This window comes from Etheostoma spectabile, chromosome 8 (genome assembly GCF_008692095.1).
Source record: "Etheostoma spectabile isolate EspeVRDwgs_2016 chromosome 8, UIUC_Espe_1.0, whole genome shotgun sequence".
NCBI classification, from domain to species: Eukaryota; Metazoa; Chordata; class Actinopteri; order Perciformes; family Percidae; genus Etheostoma; species Etheostoma spectabile.
This window is the reverse complement of record NC_045740.1, coordinates 2,268,889-2,291,707: the sequence shown is the minus strand read 5'-3', so window position 1 is coordinate 2,291,707 and position 22,819 is coordinate 2,268,889. Positions and strand designations below refer to the sequence as shown.

General features: G+C 40.5%; 1 protein-coding gene across 4 annotated transcripts in view; it reads left to right on the top strand.

The window, feature by feature from the left end:
* The window catches only part of kcnq1.2 (potassium voltage-gated channel, KQT-like subfamily, member 1.2), a 191,783-nt gene extending 173,562 nt beyond the window's left edge, over positions 1–18,221 (top strand). For all 4 annotated transcript variants that reach the window (XM_032523241.1, XM_032523242.1, XM_032523238.1 and 1 more), the window contains one exon: positions 16,199–18,221. In XM_032523241.1, coding sequence (XP_032379132.1) covers positions 16,199–16,345 — 147 coding nt within the window. In that variant the 3' untranslated portion in view covers positions 16,346–18,221. The remainder of the gene's footprint in view (positions 1–16,198) is intronic.
* The last annotated feature ends 4,598 nt before the right edge of the window (positions 18,222–22,819 follow it).

Below are 22,819 nucleotides of genomic sequence, written 5' to 3'. Positions count from 1 at the left end.
CTTGTTCAGAACCAGCAAAGCATACAGCTCTCTGTTTTCACAACACAACCTTGCTGCCATTAGTGCTGTGTCACCACACAAGGCCTTGTATATGTGTGACAGTATGTGTATCTTTCAGGAAAAAGAGTTGTGAGTTTCAGGAATCAGGAACCTCCATACACCCACACCTACATACCCCAGTATTCAGTCACATGAATTCACCCACATACATGTTTTGGGGGATGAGTCTCATTAGCCACCTCCTGACTCAGGGTGTATTTTGAGGAAATAGGGGCTACTGGACCCCTGCTTACTCATGCTGGGAAATGACAAAACATAGCTGGCCTACTCAGACACTGAAAGGGCATTATGTTACCAGTATTGTTCTCCAAATGTATTCACTTGAATCTCCTTCTGTGACTTTAGTAAGTAAGTCAGCAAAGTCAGCAAAAACAATTTCACAAGCATGTATGAAGGGGGTGAGGAATGGGTTGTATGATAATCTTTAACATGAAACCAAACTGTACTGTCACGTTTCAGAGACATTTTGCTATACATCTTGAAGCAAGGTTCATCAATCTAAATTTAATACTTGCCCACAGTCGTATTAGGGATTTGTTTTTGCTGCTAATTCAAGGCAATCACTTCCTGCTGCCCCTGTTTCCCAATAAAAGCTGTAGATTGGCAAATCACATGGAGGCTTTTATTGTACACTGTAACTTGGTGTACACAACAAGATAGAACATTTGCAGAGCCTTTTGATTCAACCGATCATTTTTAAATAGTTCAGGGTGGAATGGTTAAAGAAGAAACATACCAATCTGAGGAGTTCAGATGAAAAGGTGCAGGCTACAGGTTCATTGCAACTGTAAGAACCAGCATGCTTTCAACATGTCATACTAGTACACTGTGCCTTTTACTGTGCCATCCTGTTAAATGGAGAATCACTTGTTGAAAATCACTCATGCTGTGCGTGCATCACAAAATCTGATAGCTGCTGCTCATGGCATGGCACAAAATGGGTGTCCAATTCCTTTGAAAAAAGGTTATTATTACTTCTTGCCAAAGATTTGACTCATTTTTTCATACTGTAAATTGTAGCCATTGACATTTGAAACAGTGTCCTTTAGTCTCGTTTAGGGAAGTCAGGGTCTTTCATTTTAATCTGTGCCTTTTAAGTTTCTTTAACTTTAGTCATAGTTGTAGTCAAATATTCTGCAGTAACGAAAATATTTAAGAAAGATCATTTGGGCTTTTACTTTTTTATGATGATCAATAGATATTGGCTAACATTTTAGCCAAACTTAAGTTTGCCCTATAGTCTGCCGAATGAACAAAAGTATGGTGAGGTGTGCAAAAGATCACCGCAGAATACATCGGGCTCGCACTGCTGGCTCTGTCTGAGTCATGTTGGCTGTGGTGGCATTATAATGTGACCTCAAGTGGCGTGATGTGTTACACTGAGCTATTCCCTCTATTATAAACCACAATCTGTGAAGAGGAGTGGCATTCAGCCACTATTGCCCAACTTGGGTGGCTTCCCCTCCCTTCTCATTGCATGTGCTCACCCAGGAGAAATTGCACAACATCAAATTAGTCTCTTTTTCCACTCTAAGTGATGAACGTTCAGCTATAGATGTGGAAGTCTCTTACGCTTTTACTCGCATTTACCCACAAACCCCTTTTTGTCTATTTACTGAACCCAAAATAGACTCAGTTGGGGGCAAAGATGTAGAACACATGGCGTACACAATATATTTCCTGCATGTCCCTGTAGTAACCAAGGCAGCAGCAGAACATGTCTCTTTATGTCTTTTACTCTCTATGGCTGACAGTGGGCACAGTGTGCCATGGTGGTGTGGTTGTTAAAAAAAGAAAGAGTTCATTCAGCAAAGCACTTGAAAAGATTTAGCTACCAACAGACATTTCCTGAACAGGGCAACATTTCCAGTCATCTAAATGAGGACTGTGATCCGACCTGACTGCTTCCTTTGAGGGGGGATGGACAGTGACGGAGGAGATCGTGCGAGATAGAGATACAGGGAAAACAGAGAGCAAGAGAGAAGGGCAGGGGGTTGTGTTTGATGAAAGCCTGCTTCTCTGTTTACTACAAGCTAAAAATACTACCCAGCCTGGTTTGCAGCAGGCATGAGGAGGGGGGCTGTGTACATGTGTGTGTCTGTTGCCCCAAAGCCAACAGCTGGAGGCTAGAAAGCTGAGGGAGGGTTCCACATCGCTGCAGGGGGGACAACAGGTGGACAAGAAGGCGTCGGGTTCAGTGTTTGTACTGTACATATGTCAGATTGTGTGTGTGCTGGCTTAAGGGTGTGTGTGTGTATGATTGGGCTTGTGGGCAAGCGTTTGCAGACATCTATACTTATAAGTGCATACATGTACACGAGCTAGTAGCCCTTCTAAAACAAAAACTGTGTCAGACAGAGCCTGTGTCTGTGGCTAAACCCAAGCCTGAATTGTATTATTCATGCTCTCCAATCTCTTTAAATCAAAATTAATGACTGTGTTGTAGCTCTGGTATGAGCACTGTATTGACCATTCATAGCAGCAGCTCGCTCACTAGGCCTCTATTTGTGTGTGTGTGTGTGTGTGTGGGGGGGGGGCTAGCATGTGTGTCTTTCCCCACTACTCGCTTTTACTCTGATGACAAGAGGCAATTGGCCTTCTCAAATGACAGTGACTAGGTACTGTGAGGGCAATTGTACCCAAGCAGCTGTGCATCTCTCTCTTTCCCTCATTCCCTCTCCATATAGCTAACACAAAAGTAGTTACTGATTCTGTGATTAAATACCTTCCTGTTTGTGAAGATCAGATAAGAGTTACCACATAGAGAATGTGAGGGTTGGAAACAAGCTAAAGCCAGCAGCCAACGCACTTCCCTGGGTCATTATTGGCATACCTGAGATGCTGAAAAAATACAGGGCTGCACTAAAGCAGCAAACTACATCTAGACAACAACAAGCAAGCAACAGTGAATGAGCCACCCATTAGACACCATCATCTTTTAAGTATGTTATTGTTTGCATGGTATTTTAGAGTTGATAAGTTTACTCACCATCACCATCTTGTAGCGCTATGGGGCTATAATGTTATTGTTGCTATGGGGCTGTTAATGTTGCTATCGGGCTATAAGGCGACATGATAAAGAAGTCCAGCTAATGGTTTTACACAATTCAACTGATCAATGTGCCAACAAAGAAGAAGACTGCTAGCATGTAAAACTGCATTCAACACATTTACTATACCCTGAGGATACAGACAATGTCTTTAAGCAGTAGCTCCAATGTCCATTGTGGATGAAAGCCAAGTAAAAAACAATTAAATGTTTTTATTGTTTAAGCCTTACTCTTAATTTAAATTCTTGTTTCAACCAATTTCACACTCAAATACAGTAGCAGCTTCAAGGCAGAGGTAGTGAACAGAGAACATTAGGCAGGCCACAGTGACTGGCCAAATGAGTGGAATAGTTTAATCTGGCCTTATCAGTTCCATGTCTTGTTTTGTCTGCCGAGCCTGGCAGGTCAGCATTGGTCTGCTGTCCACTGTAAATGGGAAACAGTCAGTCCAGTGTCATCCCAGCTGCATTTAGTAATGTCACATGAAAGCTGTTTTATTCAGATTCATACATTCTGCTCTTTATAATTTAACATTAAATGAGTCCACTCCTGAGAGCTCCATAGACTCTGTGACCTCTCTGCAGTTTCCTCGGCCATTCTGACCAATCGCGTGTCTCTAACCAACCAGACGTCTCCCGTCTGCGTAATCATCCCCCTCAGCTTCCCACCAACAATTGCAGACAACATCAAAACAACACTCCTTAAAAAAGCCAAACAAACATCTCTAACCGAGCGAGGCTCTCGACCAACGTGTCTCAGGTCCAAATCTTTGATGAGGAAAAATTGCACCATAACAAAAACAAGCAGCTGAGTGGGATGAAGAAAGATGCTATATTTGGAAACAGAGGAGTGGGCGACAATATGTCTCTTCTCTTTCTTGTTCTGTCTCTCGCTGCTTCACCATGCTGTCTCATTCTCTCTGTTGGCCTGTGTGTGAGGCCAGCTGTGGTCATATAGTATACTAAGTCTCTCTATCTGCCCATATCTGTATAATGGCTTCAATGCTGGTTTAAGGAGGAAAGGGGGTTGGTTGGGGTCAGGCTGACTCCTGCGCCCAAGGATCAGCTGGCACAGTGTCGGGGCCGTGGCACCAGGCGCAGGGCCACTGTCTGGGCAGGGCAGACAGCTGGCGGGAGCATGGGGGATACTCTCTGTCTGGGCTACACACACACACACACACACACACACATTACACATCACTCCCCTGTACCCAGACAACTCTTGTTTACATTGTAGTTGATCATCAGCAGCAGCAAACAGTTACTGGTTCTGGCTTGTCAAATGTTTTTTGATGTTATGTTATGTTATGGTTTCTTCTTCTTTTTTTATGTAATTGTAAATTGTGGGTGTTGGACTGTTGGGCAAGCAATACAAGCAATTTAAAGAACATAACTTTTGAGATGCATTTTCCACTATTGACTAAATAATAATTGGGAAACATTTGTCATATTTATATAGGATTAAAATGATGTCTGTGTATGTTTATATATACTATATGTACATATTTGAGTTTTTTAGAAAACAGCACCGTCTGTGTTGTTAAGGGAAGTACTTTCTTTTTCTTTTTTTTTCAAAAACCATGATGCCATTAGTATCCGTTTCAGTAGTCACCCTGAACCTAGACCAAAGATCTGGCACGCCCCTTGTCATTTATAATATCAGGCTGAGTGGCCTATTGATGACGAGAACAAAGCCACAGTGTGGCCATCCTACAGCAGTGACCGTAGTAACATGGCACCTCCCTGGAGACTGACGATGCCACGCTGGCTGCCACCACAGCCTGGCACTGGAGGGGTGCATGTATGTGTGTGTATTTGGGTTGGGGGGTGGGGGCATTTGGTGGTTGTGGCAGCTGGCAGTGAGAAGACAAGGGGGGTGTGGGTGATAAAGACTCCCCTGTGTGAACGCCATGCAAGGTCACACCCTGGATGCAAACTCAAAATCGTTTGCAGAGGTGCACGTACACACATACACATACACACATTATTTGTAATTCCCTCCACTGTACCCAGACAACTCTTGTTTACATTATGTATTGTAACTAGTCTCTGTCATGTCTAAGTAGCTGCGTGGTTAACAGTTTAGATAATTTTTCGGAAAATTTAATGAGTAATACCTGAGTTGATGCTTCCTGTTGACACTACTGATAAAGCATGTTTTGTCTATTAACACTGCTTCTCAACGTAGAGCTCAAACATACCATAATTTGTGATTGTAAACATTTTATAAAATAAGAACTAATAACTTCAGCACAGCTGCACCCAGGGTTTTTTTCAGAACTGAAAAAAGATATACATACAAATGCACAGTAGTGTAGACGACTGATAAATTACATTTAAACACTCTGGTGCTGCATGTGGACGTGCATGTCAGTATTTCTCTTTTCAATGCATGAGTGTGAGTAATTCATAGCACAGCAGTCTACAGTTTTGCCCTGTTGAGTCATTGCTGCCCTGCTGATGAAATGGTGACACATCACCAAGCTGTTTACTAGCTCTAAGGAGACCGGGGGAATGTAATCAAACTGGCCTGACTGAGTCATGTGACGCCAATTAATCTTCACACAGTAGAGCCCACGATGAAGAAATATTAGCGTTTGGCTCCATTGGATGTGTTGAAATAGTTACTACAAGAGAAGAGGTCTGCGCGTGCGCGTGGGTCTGCATTATATTTATGTATTCATTTCTATGTGTTGAAACATGATAACAATTCTCAGACGGATTTGTTGTGTCCTTTACTGTTTATGCCCTGCTGTTTTATGTGAACATAAATTAAAGTGTTAAGAAGTGTTTGACGCCGTGTTCTTTCCCCATGAAGGCCACCACACTGGGGACCAGTTAGAAGCAGATCATGTCCAGCTGTCCTTGAGGACAAATGGTCCATCGGGCAACTGCTTATTCCCTCCACCCTCTCCTCTCACCCCTCCACTCTGTCTCCCTCTCTCCCTATCTTCTTACCCCCAGTGTGTTTACTTGACTTTACGTGCTAAAAAACAATTTTGAGTGCTTTTATCGATTCGGTCACAGGACTAGAATAGTTGTGTTTGTTGACAGCTTCCTGGAAATAGGTTGGAGGAAGCTGAAGTGTTTATGGATAGATGGTGTTTTGTTTTATGGGTTTCACATGGAGGGGATTGGACATTTGAGTTTGTTTTTGTATTTCCTCAACTTGTTCAAACTTTTTACAACACTTCAGCCTTTATGTTACAGGTATAGGCAGAACAACCTGATGGAGAATTACATGTACATTTAAAGAATAATGGGACGCAATCATACACAAAAGTACAATTTCTCATAATTCATCTCTTTTGGCTTGTTTATGCTGCACATTTATCTTGTTTGCAGTAACATGTACCTCAACACGACATCAAATCTTCTCCCGCACCCAGGGGTTTCTCGGGCTGTTTTGATTTATGTTTAAAAAAAAAAAAAAAATGTTAAACTTTTTTACAACATGAAACACCACCAGTGTTTCCCTACTTGTGCGTATGTGGGTGGACACACACGTACATGCACTACCACATGGAGATGCATGCATGTATGTACACACACTTTCTCTCTCTCTCACGGCCCCACAGTCATGTCCAAACAGAGTGATAAGTAAATCAAATAAAACACCCCCAGTGTTACAGAGAGAAGAAGTGTGCTCTGAACGACGAAGAGATAAAAAGGAAAAAAAGAGAAGTAGAGGAGGAGTGGACATGGGGGATTGTACGCCCTCGTGAAAGTAGCCCTCAGAAACAAAAGCAGCTTTGAGTGTGCACCCACTCAGAAGAGAGATTAGCTGGTACACACCCCCCTAACCACCATCACCACCACCCCTGCAGAAAAGAGCTTTGGCTGCAGTTTAGCGGCACGTGGCGCAGCCCTTGATACTTATCATGTGTCAGGTGCTCTCACTCGGTTTCCTGTTCTTTAAAACATAACCACCATTTCCCTCTTTCATTCCCTCCTTCTTCTCCTTCTCTCAGTCCAAAACCAATCCATCCACAGCACTGCCATACAGCTTAAACCTTCATTTCTTCTTACTCTCTTTCTCTCCCTCTCTGTCCATCTCTTTCTCCTGCTTTTACAAATACAAAGAACATATTGTATCTGCCAGCGTTAAAGTGAATCCATTCTCCTTGGCAGCGGCCTGGGCTGTGGTAAATCTGATCCGGGCTAGCTCTGTTTTCCAACTGGCACTGAGGCTGCTGGTGAAGCGGGTCGGTTGCTCGTTGGGTTGGTGAATTTGAGTCCAGCTGACACGTTGGTTTAGGATACATTAATGCAGTCTGTCGTTGTCGCTCTCCCTCTTTCCCGTTGTCACTCAACTTGCAAAGCATGACCCTAGTTCACCTCTTATGAATGTACACTTTGACGATGCTGCTTCACAGCTTTATTTGCACAAACCAAGTATTGCATACAGGATTTTCTTTAATACCACACACTTTTGAGAGGTTCATTTAAAAATGGAAAATCCAAGGATATTAGTAAAATCTCTGGGGGAAGTTTTACAAATGGGTCACATGAATATACCAGACTGACATTTTCACACATTCATTGCATTAACTGGTGGTTTTCAGCTCCTCTTCTCCATGTGTATGGAAACCAGGCTGTAGAAACATTACAGGAATTAGAGAGGAAGAACATTGTAAGGTCGTGGTAGTGCCCTTATTTAGTTGTGGAAAGTCTTGGAAAAGTCAAGGAATTTTACATCAGGGCCACAGCAGGAAGCTTAAACTCAAACACACAAAGCCACATATACACACACACACACCCTGAAATAAAAACTTACGACTAATAATTCCTAACAACCCCACTTCAAATTCATGCATCTTCATATAAAAACACATATAACCAAAACACATTACTCACATTACCCTCTTTAATGAAAGCCGCACATGGTGACACGAACACATTAATAATAAGATGCTATCACATTTCCTAATCATGGTCCAGGCCCTGAAACTAAACACAACCCCCTCCCCCCCTCAACTCAAATATTAAAGAGCCCAGAAGATGAGTCAGCACACTCACAAGGAAGCAAAAACAAACCGTTACAGTATTAAAGGCCACCAGAGCCTTTTGGAGTTTGTCTGACTGTCCTCCTCTCCTTTCTGTCCTCCATCTTTCATCCTTTCATCCATCCACCTCCTCCTCTGGCCTCTCTTAACTGCTGGCACATTTGTTATAAAGCAATCATACACCTCTTCTGTTTGTATCTCTTTTACGTTGTATAATTGTTTTCTTTTTGATTTTACAAGGTTTCATTTAACCTTTTAGAGCACTTTGACCAGCTCGTGCTGCTTTTAAGGCTGTGGGAAGAGGGACAGAGCAAGACAGTGTGCATTTGTCCCCAGCAAAAAGTCTCTGAAGCAAATTCCACACCTCTTCTCGAGATAATCATAAGGGTTGCGTTTTATATCACAATTTGACAGTTAAAGTTACAGTAGGTATTTTCTATATATAATTATATGTATATAATGTACAGAACCCTCACAGTACTGTACATTATGAGTGATTATACTATAAATGTTAATGTTCTTTTGTAATTATTATTGCAGCTTTGGAATTTTAGGAATTAGTTTTTTTGTTTCAACTTTGTTTTTGTTCACACAAGTAAATAACTGTATGCACAAAAAATAAATTGTATTGTAGCAAATGAGATGAGTAAAACAACTTTCTGATAAATTCTTGTTCTATATAATTTGGAACAGTCAAAGTGAAAATTTGTTATTTTTATGTTATAATGAAATACTGATTTATGTGAAAAATCATTCAACTTCACACACCACTTTAAAAATTAAAGTTAATCGACCACATAATGCTCCCTGTTAGTGTTTTTTAAGGTAAGTGTGTTATGGGTGACGATGTATGAGAGGGTGTTGTTGCCAGTGTTTGGATCAGACAAGCTTAATTTGAGACATGTATGGAGTGTTTTGGTGGTTTGAGTGAGTTTTGGAGGTGAGATTGACTGTTGGACCAATATGCATGTTGGTAATGCAGACTGTATAAAGAGTTCTGTGAAAGTGGCTATCAGTTTTGATCGATGCTTGTTAACGATCGAAACAAAATAGGATTTGTGAAATATACACTGAGCATCAACTGAGCTCAGCAGGTAATGACGAGACTCTTAAAATCATTAAAACAAGCATCAACGAGTAATGCAACAGCATTACCTTTCCTTTCCTTACATATATTTAAAAACTGGTGACAATTTTAGGTGTTTTTAATACTGTTTCCAGAACAGCTGCCATGTTTTTTTCAATTTAAAAGTCAGAAAGTGAAAGAGTGAAGGATTCATCCAATTGGCTGTGGCCTGTTGGGCAGATATGTATGATGTGTGAGTGAAGGAGACACAGTCTACCTGAAATCATGCCCATCCCCAACTAATTCTTACCCTGCTGACTGTACACAAACTAAAAGCACTTCAGCCTAATGTCACACAGCTCTCATAGAATGAAAACGTGGTGTGCTATGACATGCATTTACTTCTCAGGTGGTAAGTGTAATGTTCTTTGCCTAAAGTTCTGAAAATAAACCTGTGGTCAGCAATGCTGAAGTTATTTGTTTTGATGACACACTTGACAACCTTGATTTATCATTTTGACATGGCCAGCTGGCTTTCCTGGTTTAATTTGGCGTGTGTGTGTGTGTGTGTGTGTGTGTGTGTGTGTGTGTGTGTGTGTGTGTGGTGCTTTAACCCCCTCTCCTGGATACAAAGGATTGGATTTTTCTTGCTTTCAATTTTAAAATTTATTTTCCTTATGTTCTTTTTTAATTTCCCTCTTCCTTTACTTTCTCTTTCTGGCCTCTCTCTTCCTCCCCCTCCCTCTCCTCATCTCCATTCATGCAGCTCTTCACAGTGATGATAATGATGACCTCTGTGTAATACAGCTTGTCATTGGCCCACCAGTGAGGCCATTGTGTACACCTTCTGTTGCTTGTGTGTGTGTGTGTGTGTGTGTGTGTGTGTGTGTGTGTGTGTGTGTGTGTGTTTTAGTGTGTGTGTGTGTGTGTGAGAGAGTGTGTAAGAGTGGATCAGGCAGCCATTCTGGCAGAGCTGTATAGGGGATCAATGGAGAAGCAGACACATTTACACATACATGCCTTATTTGTAACACCACATTTTGATTACATTTATCTGCTGCTTGCTGTTGCCTGTTGATATGACACGGCAGTAACTTTAACCTATAGCTGTAAGCAGCTGACAGACAGGAAATGAGAGCATCTATCATTTGCGTTTGAAATGCCATTACGTATTTAGAGCAATATTAATAGATTTTGTTAGTAACTTGGGGGCAGCGGAACAAGCTTTAAAACACAACATTGACATATAATCACCCTTAAAATCATAAGGTTAACCTTTGGTGCTTTGAGCTATTGCCTGGTTCCAGTTTAGTGACGGGCAGGCGGCGTAAGATGGGTCCATCAGAGCTTTGTCGCTGGAAACAGATGCCTGCTTTGACTGGAAAGGGTTATTAAAAGTGGTGAGAGTGATACAGAAAAAGGTTGGGGCCTTGAATAAAATAAAATGAGTTGAAAGAGGCTAAAACTCTGTCTCTCTCTCTCTTCCATATTACAGTTGACCCATTTGTTTATATAAAAAATGCAGCATTAATATAATGTTGATTGAAAACATTAGGTTGGAACGTAGTTCAGGGAAGGACAATTTAACGGTTTAACAAAGTGGAATATCTTTTAGCAAGAGATTTCAGATTTTTGAAAACTCTGACTTTTTATTGATTGGATTCTTTTGTTATATCTCCATACACAGTATGTGTAAGCCTTTAAATATATGCTCTTAGTTTTGATTAAGATATTTAGTTTTTTCTTTATTATTTCCCATTATAGCATCAGAACAGTTTAGCTCTAGAAGATAAAACTTGACTTGTTTACTTGTTTATTTTTTGTCTGCACATCAGACATAAACATGCTTGCTCTATTCTGCTTACATTTCAAAGTGTCTTGCTCAGATAAGAGAATATAGTTTAAAACAAAGCATATGAACTTTAATACAAATGTGAAGGACAGAGTTTTCAGTTTTTTCTATAACAGCATTTTAAAACCTTGCTTTGTCATCCAAAAGGTTTCAGTGGGATATTAAACACTTTCCTTTCCAATTGGAATGCACATTATGTGACTCATGCTAGTGCCATGTCAGTAGACTCAGCAATAACAAAGAAAGAACGACCCTGTAAAGTTGTCTGGTGTTACACAGGTTGAAGCACCAGGCCTTTTGAGCTGGCCCACAATGGTGGGTAAACACATTACACATTAACTACAGCATGCAAGGACGGTGACCTGTGCAATTGTTTTCCCCTCGTCTTATCTCTCTTTCTGTCCCAGCCATGTCTCCATTGTGTCATGCGATTGAGAACATTTCAATGACAGGAATCTTGTTTTGTTGAATAGCACAGCCTGGTTGGACACAGATGCCAAGACATTCCTGGAGCTGGTAGTCTTTCCTTTTGGCAGCCCTGCACCTCTGTCTTCTCTCCTCTTCTTGTATTTTCTGTTTTCCCTCCTTTTCATTTCTTAGTCCTCAAGATGATTGTCAAAGAGAGAGCAACAAGGGAAGGTAGATGTGTCTTTAGGAGTCATTGTGGGTTTTTTGCCTACGTGCTCGGTGTCTTTGTATTGACTGTTCAGAAGAATCTATCTGTTTGTAAATTCAGCCAGTACTGCACTATTCATTGTAGTTCTCCCTACTGAATAAGCCATACCACTTCACAACACCTAATTATCATTCATTACATGTCAAGGCTATCACACAACTCCCTCAGTCTACCTCATCCAGTATCTCATATCCCTATTGCATGACATGTCTCCATTTGTCAGTAATTATGCAATGGCAGACTATTGCACAAATTAGAGAATGCAGCGATAGCAAACCTAAGCTTTTCTCCAGACTTTATAAATCTCCAACAGATGGCAGTGTGAATCGCTCTAGCTGCACAGGCCAGCTCGGGATAACTATGTGTGAATTAATGACATAGTTAAGCATACGCCTCTTCTTTTCAGATAGACAGGGTGAGAAGATTTGACCTCTTGAACTCTGATTTTCCTCCTAAGTGGCTTCTAAGGTCAGAAGAAAATCTAGATTTGCATCCTGTATGACAGTGTATATTCCTTTGAAACACCTTGCATATTTACACCTTATATTACAGCTATATGTTACTTACTTTAGAGTAAATATTCAAACCCAAGCCATTATGTTCCAGTTGTCTTGTGCATCCTTTTATGAACAGAAATCTAGCCTGACACATGGGATGCATCTCTTGACATTTTTTTTACATCTTTAGCAGCATAAGAAAAACAGTTGTGTGCGTTTAAACAATGCTTGGCAACATTTGTAGTGAGTCTCCACTATGGTCTAGAACGCAAGCCCATGTCAAATCTGGATGTATGATATAATGTATGTCTGACGTGTGCTGTTGTCTGTTCTTGTTTTCACACTTGATGCTTTTAATGTTCTTTGTGCTGCAGCTTTAGTCTCTACAAATGAATGAAAAATTAAAATTGAATGATGAAAATGTAAAGTGAATTTGGTTTGAATGCGTGTAAGTAATATTGGAAATATTATATTATATTCTAAGCACCAGATATTACCTATACCAGCTGTTGACACAATACGTTAAGTTGTTACTTTGCAGGACAAACAGTTAGACTTGTGACAGTTTGGCTAATAAAGATTTTTACCCAGTGGTGTCACCCAGTTGTTAACTCACTTCAGCTTTTTGTTAGTTTTCCATTATTACACTCTCCCCTACAGCCCTGTGACCACACTTAATGTCCCGACATGTGTACACACTGTTTGCGTGTTTGTTTGTCTACTTGTATACTCGAGTGTTTGTTCCACGTTACCAGATAACAGACAAATAGCCCCAGGGGAGGGTAGGAAGGTGGTCAGGAAGGGTGTTACTGTGTGAACAGGAGCTGTGTGTCCTCCCCATCGTTGTCTCTGTACTTCATGTCTCCACCGGTCGCTGCAATGACTGAAAGTACATGAATACAGGTCAAAGACTTAAAATACTGTAGATAATGTTCCTATCTTGCCTGGTAAAGCTGTCTGGGTGAATGAAACTGTATTCACTATCCCCTTTTGTTCCCACAGCCCATCTCACCCATTTTATATTTTAATGCTTTTAGATTGGTGTCAGCCTCCCAAATTTGCGGATTTTCTATACTTTATAACAATATAAATTGAATATCTTTGGGTTATGCATCATTGTTTGGAAAAAAACAAGCGATTTAAAGATGTTGCCTACATCTTTCAGAAATTGTAGGAGGTATTTTTCACTAAGGACAATATTAAACAATACATCCATTCAATATTTTTATGCTGAATGACATCTTAAATATTCCTTTTGTCAGGTGATAAAGACAATATACTCATGGACATTTAATTCAGTTAGCTCACACACATACTGACTTTTCTATTTAAAAATACTGTGTACATCTTAAATTGACTAAAGTGAAAAACTTAACTTACATGAAGGAACTATATTTAAAAGACACTTGGTGTCCGGTGCTTGTGACTGTCCCATGTGTTGTGTGTGGTCAGAGGGAGGGTCGGGGACAGCTGGAGCATCACCTGTCACCGGATCACATGTGTTTATGTGACACAGCAGTGGTGACACCCAACGCCAGCTTTACACACTATGCAGGATGAACAGGACAACAAAAAACCTAAACCTTTCCTAATACAATACTTATTTAGTAAATGTCAATTAAGAGAACAGCATGTACATTACAAAATTCTGAAAGCTCTACACAAATGGGCCATACTTAAATATAAAATAGAAGCATTTAGCAGCTCAAATGGCTAACTGCCACTGTCATTTCAGCTCATATAGGTACAAAAAGACAGATAGTAACTGCAAGAATTGCTTCATCATCTGTGGTACAAGTCTCACAAATCATGACATCATACAGTATAGTATATAAAACACAGTAAGAAAGTACTTTAGCAAAGAGGAACAGTGGTCACAAGTACACTGTCACCAACACTGACTGTAGGACTCATAAAAGAGTATTTTGCATAACAGACAAAGTAAAAACTGCAGCTTTAGAAATAACCAGTAAATTGAGTCAGCAAAAATAAACACTAACTAAGAACTTGAAATGTCTTTCTCTAACTTCGCCCACTCGCACCATCTCTTTTACCTCCTTCCAGACATGGAAACACATACAAGGAAATGTACTGCAACATACAGGCTCCAAACCAGCAGTGACACATCCATACCCATGCACTTGCACAATCTCTGCCCTCTCGCCTTTGCATCTTTCACACACACCCATCGCTACAAAGCCAACATATAAACACAATCAGTGGTGATTAAAAAAGTGATGTGTGTTTGCAACACGCCTGTCTAATAATGTTTTTCTTGTCTCTTTGTGGGTCCCCTGGGCCACTCCTTTCAGAAAACACAGCAAGAGGAATTCCTGATCCATTTTAAGCTTCAACGAGAATGTTGATAAGTCTGTAGATTACTGCCCAACATGTTTATGATAGCCTATTATTCTCTAAGCTTTATCCAAGCCCAGCGCGTGCTTCGTCTACTTAGCACAACTATTTAGGTCATGGTAAAACCTCAGAGGAAGGCACTGGGGATGGTGAAATATCAGGCAACCTTGGCAATAAATGGGAAAATTAAGCAATTCTTGCTTTATCATTTTTTACTAAATAGTTTTGTTATGGCAGGTCACATAATTGTAGTCAAGTCTTTTGAGCAGCCAGTGTACTTGCACATGGCCTTCAACATGACCATATGTTCACAGTCTGTGTTATCTTTAACTGTAGATGCACAAAACTCTTAATCAAAAAATATAGAAACGCAACGCATCAAAAAACTTTTTGCTCCACAAAAAAAACAGCTAAACAAATGTATTTGAATTTGTTTATTATTTATAGTTTATCTCAGACATGTTTACAATGCTCAGTTATTTATACATTATGATCATTGGCTTGCTGTGATGGGATTTCATTTTTTCCTGTGACACACTCTGATATTTCAGATTTATGTTTGTTACAATGACGCATATTTCAACAACAATAATAGCTGCTTAATGTCTAGCTCTGCCATAAAAATGTCCAGGCCATCAGGAACACACACTAAAAGATGGGGAGAAAGAGGGGCCATGCCCTTAAGCCTATGAAAATGCCATTGATGTTAACTATCTGACTTTGCCCTGCCAGAAATACCGCATTTGGGCCGGAGTTGTTCACTATCGCGTCTAGTAGAGACAGGAGTCTGAATCTGTCTGTTCGGCACGGTGCGTGAGATGTTATTGCTCTTTGATGTGCTTTGCTGTTTAGGCTTTGATTTACGAAGCGCCATCTTTATCATCTTCCCTACTTTCTTGAAGCCATTGGAGCCATCAGTGGATATTGGTGTGTGTGTGGGAGGGTGTGCGTGCGCATGCATGCGCATGTGTGCTGTAAGTACTTCACAGGGGGAAAAAAATAAGTACAAAGGTAAAGCCAAGACCAAGGCTGTGAAGATGTAAAAAATCTCTTTGAAGTTGCAGAAATGTGTGCAGTAAGTGTGTGCGCTACCTTTCCTTTGTGGTTGTGAGTGTGTACATGAGTGTGTCTTGGTGTGTACATGTGCCAATGTCTTCACTGTATTTGAATGTCACCAGGCTGTCTGTTATCTGTTTACCTTTATCACTCAGGTGGAGTCACTCATCTGTATTCTAAGCACGGTTAGGCTGGCTGCGCCCTGTCATCTCTAGAGAGATGTCTCTGTTGAGTGACACACCTGTGTTTACAGTTGGGAAAGCATGTAAACATCAGCGGCGTGTGTGTGTGTCTGTCCGCCCACTCAAGGATCATATGGCTCAACAGCTTTTGTAATGAGTGGCTTTAGCAGGTAGACGGCGACTGGCAGACTACCATGTCATTATACCCTGCACTGCTCTGTCATTGGGATTGCAACTATATTAAAGAGGCAGATGGATACAAAACAAAAGCGCAAACTAGCTGACCTTCTTTGTTTGTTTCATCACGCAGGTCTACACTGTACTTAAGTTCAGAGTGTTTATCCTGGAGGCATTCAGCTGACTTAACCTGTTTGTCTTTTGTCATCGTGTTAAATCCAGATCCACCAGATGGACAAGAAAATGGACTCAGTCCTGCGGATACTGATGGAGCAGTTTCCGCCCAAGCCGGAGCTGATGTCCAAGCCCTCCATCCGCCGGGTGACCATCCAGAAACGCAAGGGTGCCAGCATCGACGAGGAGCTCTGATGTCACGGCGATGGTCACACCTAGTATGATGTCACCGCAGGAGAATTATAGGACCAGGATGCACGTAAACAGCCTAGCCCCCTACATGAGTGGCTAGCTTGCAAATAATAAGGGGACTGTCTTCCAAGAACCCCTCCCTCTCTTCCATTGCAATCCCAAATTTTCTCATTGACTTTTGACTACTGAGTAGAGAACAACTTCTAATTGTCCACTTGGCGCTGCGTTGCTCTGGGCCATGAGGCCACTGAGAGTGGGATTCATGGGATGGTGTATAAAGAAGGTAACAGGCCTCTTCCTTCTGATGAATGTTGGCCATGTTTGGGTCTTTTATAGTTGTCTAAATGTAACTTTCTCTTCTACACCAGCATTGTGAGCCCACAGTCATTCAAGCAGCGACACGCTACATGAATTTATTTCCTTACATTAGGCTCATAATCACACTCAGATAATGGTAATTTATGTGTGGCCTGTCACTGAGCTGCATTCCTCTACTCCAAATATTATTCCAAAGCTAACTAACCCAGTAATAAAGTTGTAATGCAATCAACGCCCTTAAGTTCCCCAGAGACGCAGACAAAACTGAGAGTCTAGCCATGGCAGAGGCACATATCAAATCCTTCTGATTATCCTGGCACCATCCACGCCCAGTACACAACAGGGTTGTGTCCATCTAGCCTAACTGTACTTAGCAGCGGCGGGTGTTTGTTAGTAGTTATCGAATAACACGAGGAGGGAAGGGCAGATTATTTGTTGACTTTGCCCTGTGTTAGGGACCAGAAGACTGGAGTACAAGAAATTGAATTTTAGAAAGGTGTATGGGGTGGGTGGCTAACATGGTGCTGATTCACCGCTACATTGAAGTTAATAAAAATAGCCAAACTGTAGTTACAGGGCCTGGTACTGCATTACAGAAATACAGTCCAAAGTTAGTGCATGGTCTCTTAGCTTGCGCCAAGATTTTCACTGAGAGATTTCATGCGTATATCAATCTCTTGATATACACTTTTAGCAGCACCACTACTCACTCCACCCTGCCTAATATCCTCTATTACCCTATTCAGGGGGCTCACACTGCTGTGTGCAATTTGAAATAAATTTGCCCCATTAAAGCTCTGATTATTTTTTTTCAGCAGAGCTAATTAAGTGCTGAATTCCTGGTAAGGGAAGATTACTCACTGTGAGCCACTAATGAAAAGAAACACGGAAAATGTGCAGAATTTAAACAGTAAGCTTTGAGGAGCAGGCGCACTAATTCTGTGTGAAATATCAGGATACCACTGGGAGTACACGTTTGAAATTAAAAGACAATGCTCTCACTTTGTTCCCATAATTATAGTATTTATCTGACAAGATGCCAAGGCATGTAGGAAGTAGAAAATAGAAAATAACTAAACTATCAAGCTACTGTATGAAAGGCCTCCCATAATTATAGTATGCACATTCCTAAAGAGACGGATGCACACACAAAAGTGGGGTGAACAAGGGAAGGGGACAGAGGAGAGGCCTTCTCTCTGCACTAGTATATATATATTTTCATTTTTTGCAGTGTTAATAAAAAGCTACTATTTATCTTGCGTTAAATAAAATGGTTGTATTGTTTAAAGGCACTCTAATTTTGTGACAGACCTTGATAGAAATCTGCCTGTCTACTCTCCTGTACAGTTTATAAGAGTTGTAAATAGAAACATTGCCTTATTGTATTTTATTTATTATCATGTGGAAAGATCAACATGGAACATTTGTGCTTGTTGGAACGATGAGAAACACAAAGAGTAAGGCTCCTGTTGTACAGATGGATGGAAATGATTGTAAATGATATTCACACACACCCTCTGCACTGTAGTTCTGCTGTAAATAATAAAACTCCATTTCATTATGCTTTGGCCTGCTCTCTTGGCTTGGGGGGAATTTGATTACCAGCTCATCTATTCGATAATTTGCTTTCGTTGGAGGGTGAAACGTGTCTTATAGTTTGTCAGGGGCCGTTTGTTCAAATCTCAAGCAGAGCTGGGTCAAGTTAAACCATGGGCCGGGTTTTCCATCCAAATTAAATCTCCTCAACTCCTCATTTAACTAAATTCCTTTCACACTTCAATCACCACAATGGGGGAAAAACAGCACTTTCACCACACCTCTTTTGAACTTCAATATTCCATAACCCATTGAGCGAGGCATGCAGAGGAAAAGAGAATATGTCTCATATTACTACTCAATTATGTTTGCCTTCAAAGGCCAAAAAATACTGGGGATGTCCCAAGATCAGCATGGTCCAGCGCCGAGAGAGAGAGAAGGGAGAAAGGAGGGAGGGTTGTCCCCGGGGGAGGGGTGGACAGCGAGGGAGAAAGAGAGAGAGAAGGAGGAGAGGCAGGAGGCGGACAGCAGCCACATAAGTGAGCTATGGAAGAGAGCAAAGAGGAGAGCAAAGCCATTTTCAATTAGCCGGAGAGACTACATGGGCCGGAGGGCCACAGTGCAACACTGCCTTTTGTCCCCCTCTGGTTTCTATCACTGCTGGGGGATTTTGGCAGGGAGAGAGAGAAAGAGAGGGAAGAAAGAGAGACCCCATGGCTAACTCCGTCTGCAGAGGCCACTCTGTCACTCCGTGTTCCTCTTTCATCTCAAGACTAGACTAGAGAGAAGAGAGAGATTCCTACTTCAAAAGACAGTTTGATCTCAGAAGTACACAGGAGCACAACCTAAAAGAGGATCTGAGGAAGCAGTTAAAAGGAGAGTATAAGGGGCACACTGTCACAGATGCTGGACAGTGAAATTTGGCAATCTCATCTGTGCAGAGGAGGAACTCATGCTAGGTCATAAAACGCCAGACTCTCTGAGCGTTGTTGATCGTCCCTGCCCTCTTTGATCCTGCCACCTAAACCACGCTTAGAATAGAACAGAACTTCATTATGCTGATGTAAATAGGCTAATAGAACATAGAACGCTTATATTGTGGTACTTATAAATCTTACATACAATGAAGAAAATAGTCAGCCGACATAATGCTAAAATACCAATATAAAAATACCTGACCTTTTAGTATTGCTTGTATTTCATTAGATAAGAATGAAAGTAACATGCATTTCTTTGGAATCCCTTTGCTGTTGCAAATATATACAGTATAATGGTGCTCATACGTTTATGAACCCATGCTAAAGTTGACTAAGAAGAGGAATGAAAAAGTAATCTTTGGAAATTGATCTTAATGCCCTAATTAAAATAAGTAGGAAAATCCGACCTTTACGGACACCAGTTTTCTTTGTGAATGAATAATGTATTGTAAATAAATAAATGTTCCACCTTAAAATACAAGCGGCATAACTCACCCCTATGTTAAATTCCCATAGAGGCAGATTTATATTTTTAAAGGCCAGTTAATTCATGTATCCAGGACACTATGCATCCTGATAAAGTTGGCCTTTGGAGTTAAAATAGTCCACATCATCACATACCCTTCACCATACCATAGAAAGCCATAGCATGTCAAAAAAGTGATAAAAAGTCATAGTATAGTATGTTGAAAAAGTGATAAGAAAGTTATACTATAGTATGTTGAAAAAAAGTGATAAAAATTAATAGGGTATGTTGAATAAAGGGACAAAAAAGTCATAGTATAGTATGTCCAAAAAAGTAATAGTATATTATGTTAAAAAAAGTGTAAAAAGTCATAGTATAGTATGTCAGAAAAAAAGTGGAAAACAAAATTGATAGTATAGTACATACAAATAGTGATATAAAAGTAATTGGATGTTGAAATAAAGTGGGAAATAGTCATAGTAAATGACAAAAACTGCATGTATCTCTCCAAAACCAACAGTTGGGATAGAGACTGACTGTAACACAACCTTTAGACTACCAGTCTCTCACAACTTTTCTCTTCTATTTAAATTCTTCATTCCTGTAAACCCTTAGCTAAATGACCTTACACAAAGTTGATGTTTTCAGAATATTTGTCTCTAATGAAACCTATAAGATTCAAGGACCCAACCTTCTGTCTTCCAATCATTCTCTTATCACTTTAAGCTACCTGATCTCACCCAAAAGTTATGATTTTGGCATATTTGTCTCTTTCGCATAGTGTATTGGACCTCAAAACTTACTGAAGCTGTCTTCAGATCATACTCTTATACCCCTTTAGCTATCTGACCTGAAACAGTTGTTGTTGTAAAAGAGTCATTGAATCACGTTGAAAAAAAGTCATAGCATAGTATGTCGAAAAAGTAATTAAAAAAGTCATTGTATAGTGGGGGGCGGGGGGGGGGGAAATCGACTGACTGACTGAAATGCGATGTGCATTCTTTTGTACAAAAAAATAGTTTTCAGAAATGTCTCATGATTTATTTTCTCTAGAAGTGCAATGCTATCGTAATACATGACAAATTGACACCCACGCATCATGAAAGAATGGAATCGGGACAAAAGCATATCGTTCGAGCCCTAGTATTTTAATATACAAGCTCAGCTCATCTCTGTGGTCTATAAACATCTTTGTGTCTGGAAGCGGTTATTTTTTTCCCGCCCAATTGGTGCCAAGTGACAATCTAATGTGTGATTGTTCATCTTCATCAAGTGGAACTGTCACTGGGCACTCATTTGTCAGTCGGAACTAAGTATTAGAACTTCATACATTATTATTTGTAACTTAAGAGAAAGCAATCCACATAAGCCGAGTATAGGTAATAGTATGACAAAAAAGTGTTTAAAAAGTCATAAGCATAGTATGTCGAAAAATGTAATAAAAAAGTCCTAGGATATATGTCGAAAAAAGCACAGTATAGTATTCCAAAAAATTTAGTTAAAAATTGGTTAGTATGCCTAAAGAAAGTCCTAAAAATTCACAGTATAGAATGTTGATAAAATTAATTGTATAGTATGTTGGAAAAAGTGATAAAAAAGTCATTCTATAGTATGTTGAAAAAATGTATAAAAACAGTATAGTAGCCTATCAAAGTCAGAGTATAGTATGTGGAAAAAAGTGATAAAGTCATAGTATCATTCTTTTCTAATGCATTGACTGCATGAGAGCCAAATGTATGAATGTGTGTGATAAAATATATAAACATGAGATTAAAAATGTGTAGGTGTAAAAATAAAAAATAAATTGATGTGAGAGTAAAATTCTATGTAGGCCTATGTGAGAGGGCCAGAATGAATAATGGTTTGTTTGGCCCCTTGTAAGGAGACAAATAATTCTTGTTGGGCCGTACAAAAAAAGAAAACAGGCTCAGCTGGAGGGCTGTGGCCGGTGAACGGGTGGTGGTTATCAGGCTGTGATGCCGTGCCTGCCCACCATGGGAGCGCTTGGAGGCCACCTGTCTAGAGAGGCCCAGGCATATAGAGGCCCAGCAGTGCTGTATGAAAGCAGATATGGGTCAACAGGTGTGTGTGTGTGTGTGTGTGTGTGTGTGTGTGTGTGTGTGTGTGTGTGTGTGTGTGTGTGGACCACATCAACCAAGATTGTGACAAACAATGTCAGCAGCAGCTGATGCCAGCTACTCTGTCAGGAGTTGTCCCTAAATAGCTGAGGCCAGCAGTTGTTTAGAGGACAGTTGTTGCCACTGCTTGCACTCCCCCCCACTTCTTTACCATAGAATATTTGATATCCCCATTTTTGGTCTTCAATCAGAAAATAGACCAGTTTATTCTGATTGGCTTAGTCTTGCTCAAAATCATCATAAAACACCCAATAAACACATACCTGTCATCCCAGAGGCAAGTAGTAATTTGCTACCAAAAAGAAACATCAGCCCATGCAGAAATTAAAAGGGAGTTGATTGGAAGAATAATATTATGAATAATATGATTATGGTGTGTAGGCAGTTTGGTATGAAAGCAGGTAATAAGAGACATGATTCACAGCCATTCACTTTACACCTAACAACACCTCTTAGATGTCAAAATCCCTGTTAAGCCTTCTCGTTACTTAAATATTGATTTGGTATCCGTGGTTTACTTGTGGGAAATGAAGCTCGTGTAAATTCTTTCAGGAAGACTTCCAATAACTTCAGTCACCGCTCTCTCTTCCTTAAACTAGTCAGCTGTTTAGAGGCGTTCACTTTTCAGTAAACCAACCACAATTGGCCATGAAATGCATGATCCAATCACAGCATTACATCCCTGCTTTGAATGTGTTTCTCTCTCTTCTGCAGTTAGTGGTCATTTCAGGCCAAGCGTGCAACCCTCCTCCTCCCCTTCCACCTCCAGTCAGCATCCTCCTAGGTCCTCCTCCAGCAGAGCGCTCCTTTGACTCCTTCAGTTTGGTCCTCAGGCTCCATCTGGGGATTTGTCTTCTTTCTATACCCCTCTAAAAAAAAAATTGTAACAATGGAGTCTAATCTCCAAAGACTGTGCATTTCTTATTATCCATATGTAGAATAAAACTTTATATATCTGCAACAACCTCATTGAAATGCAGCAGTGGTAAAGTTGATCAACTAAAATGGACCCACATTGAGGCTCTCTTTTTAGGGCCCTCTG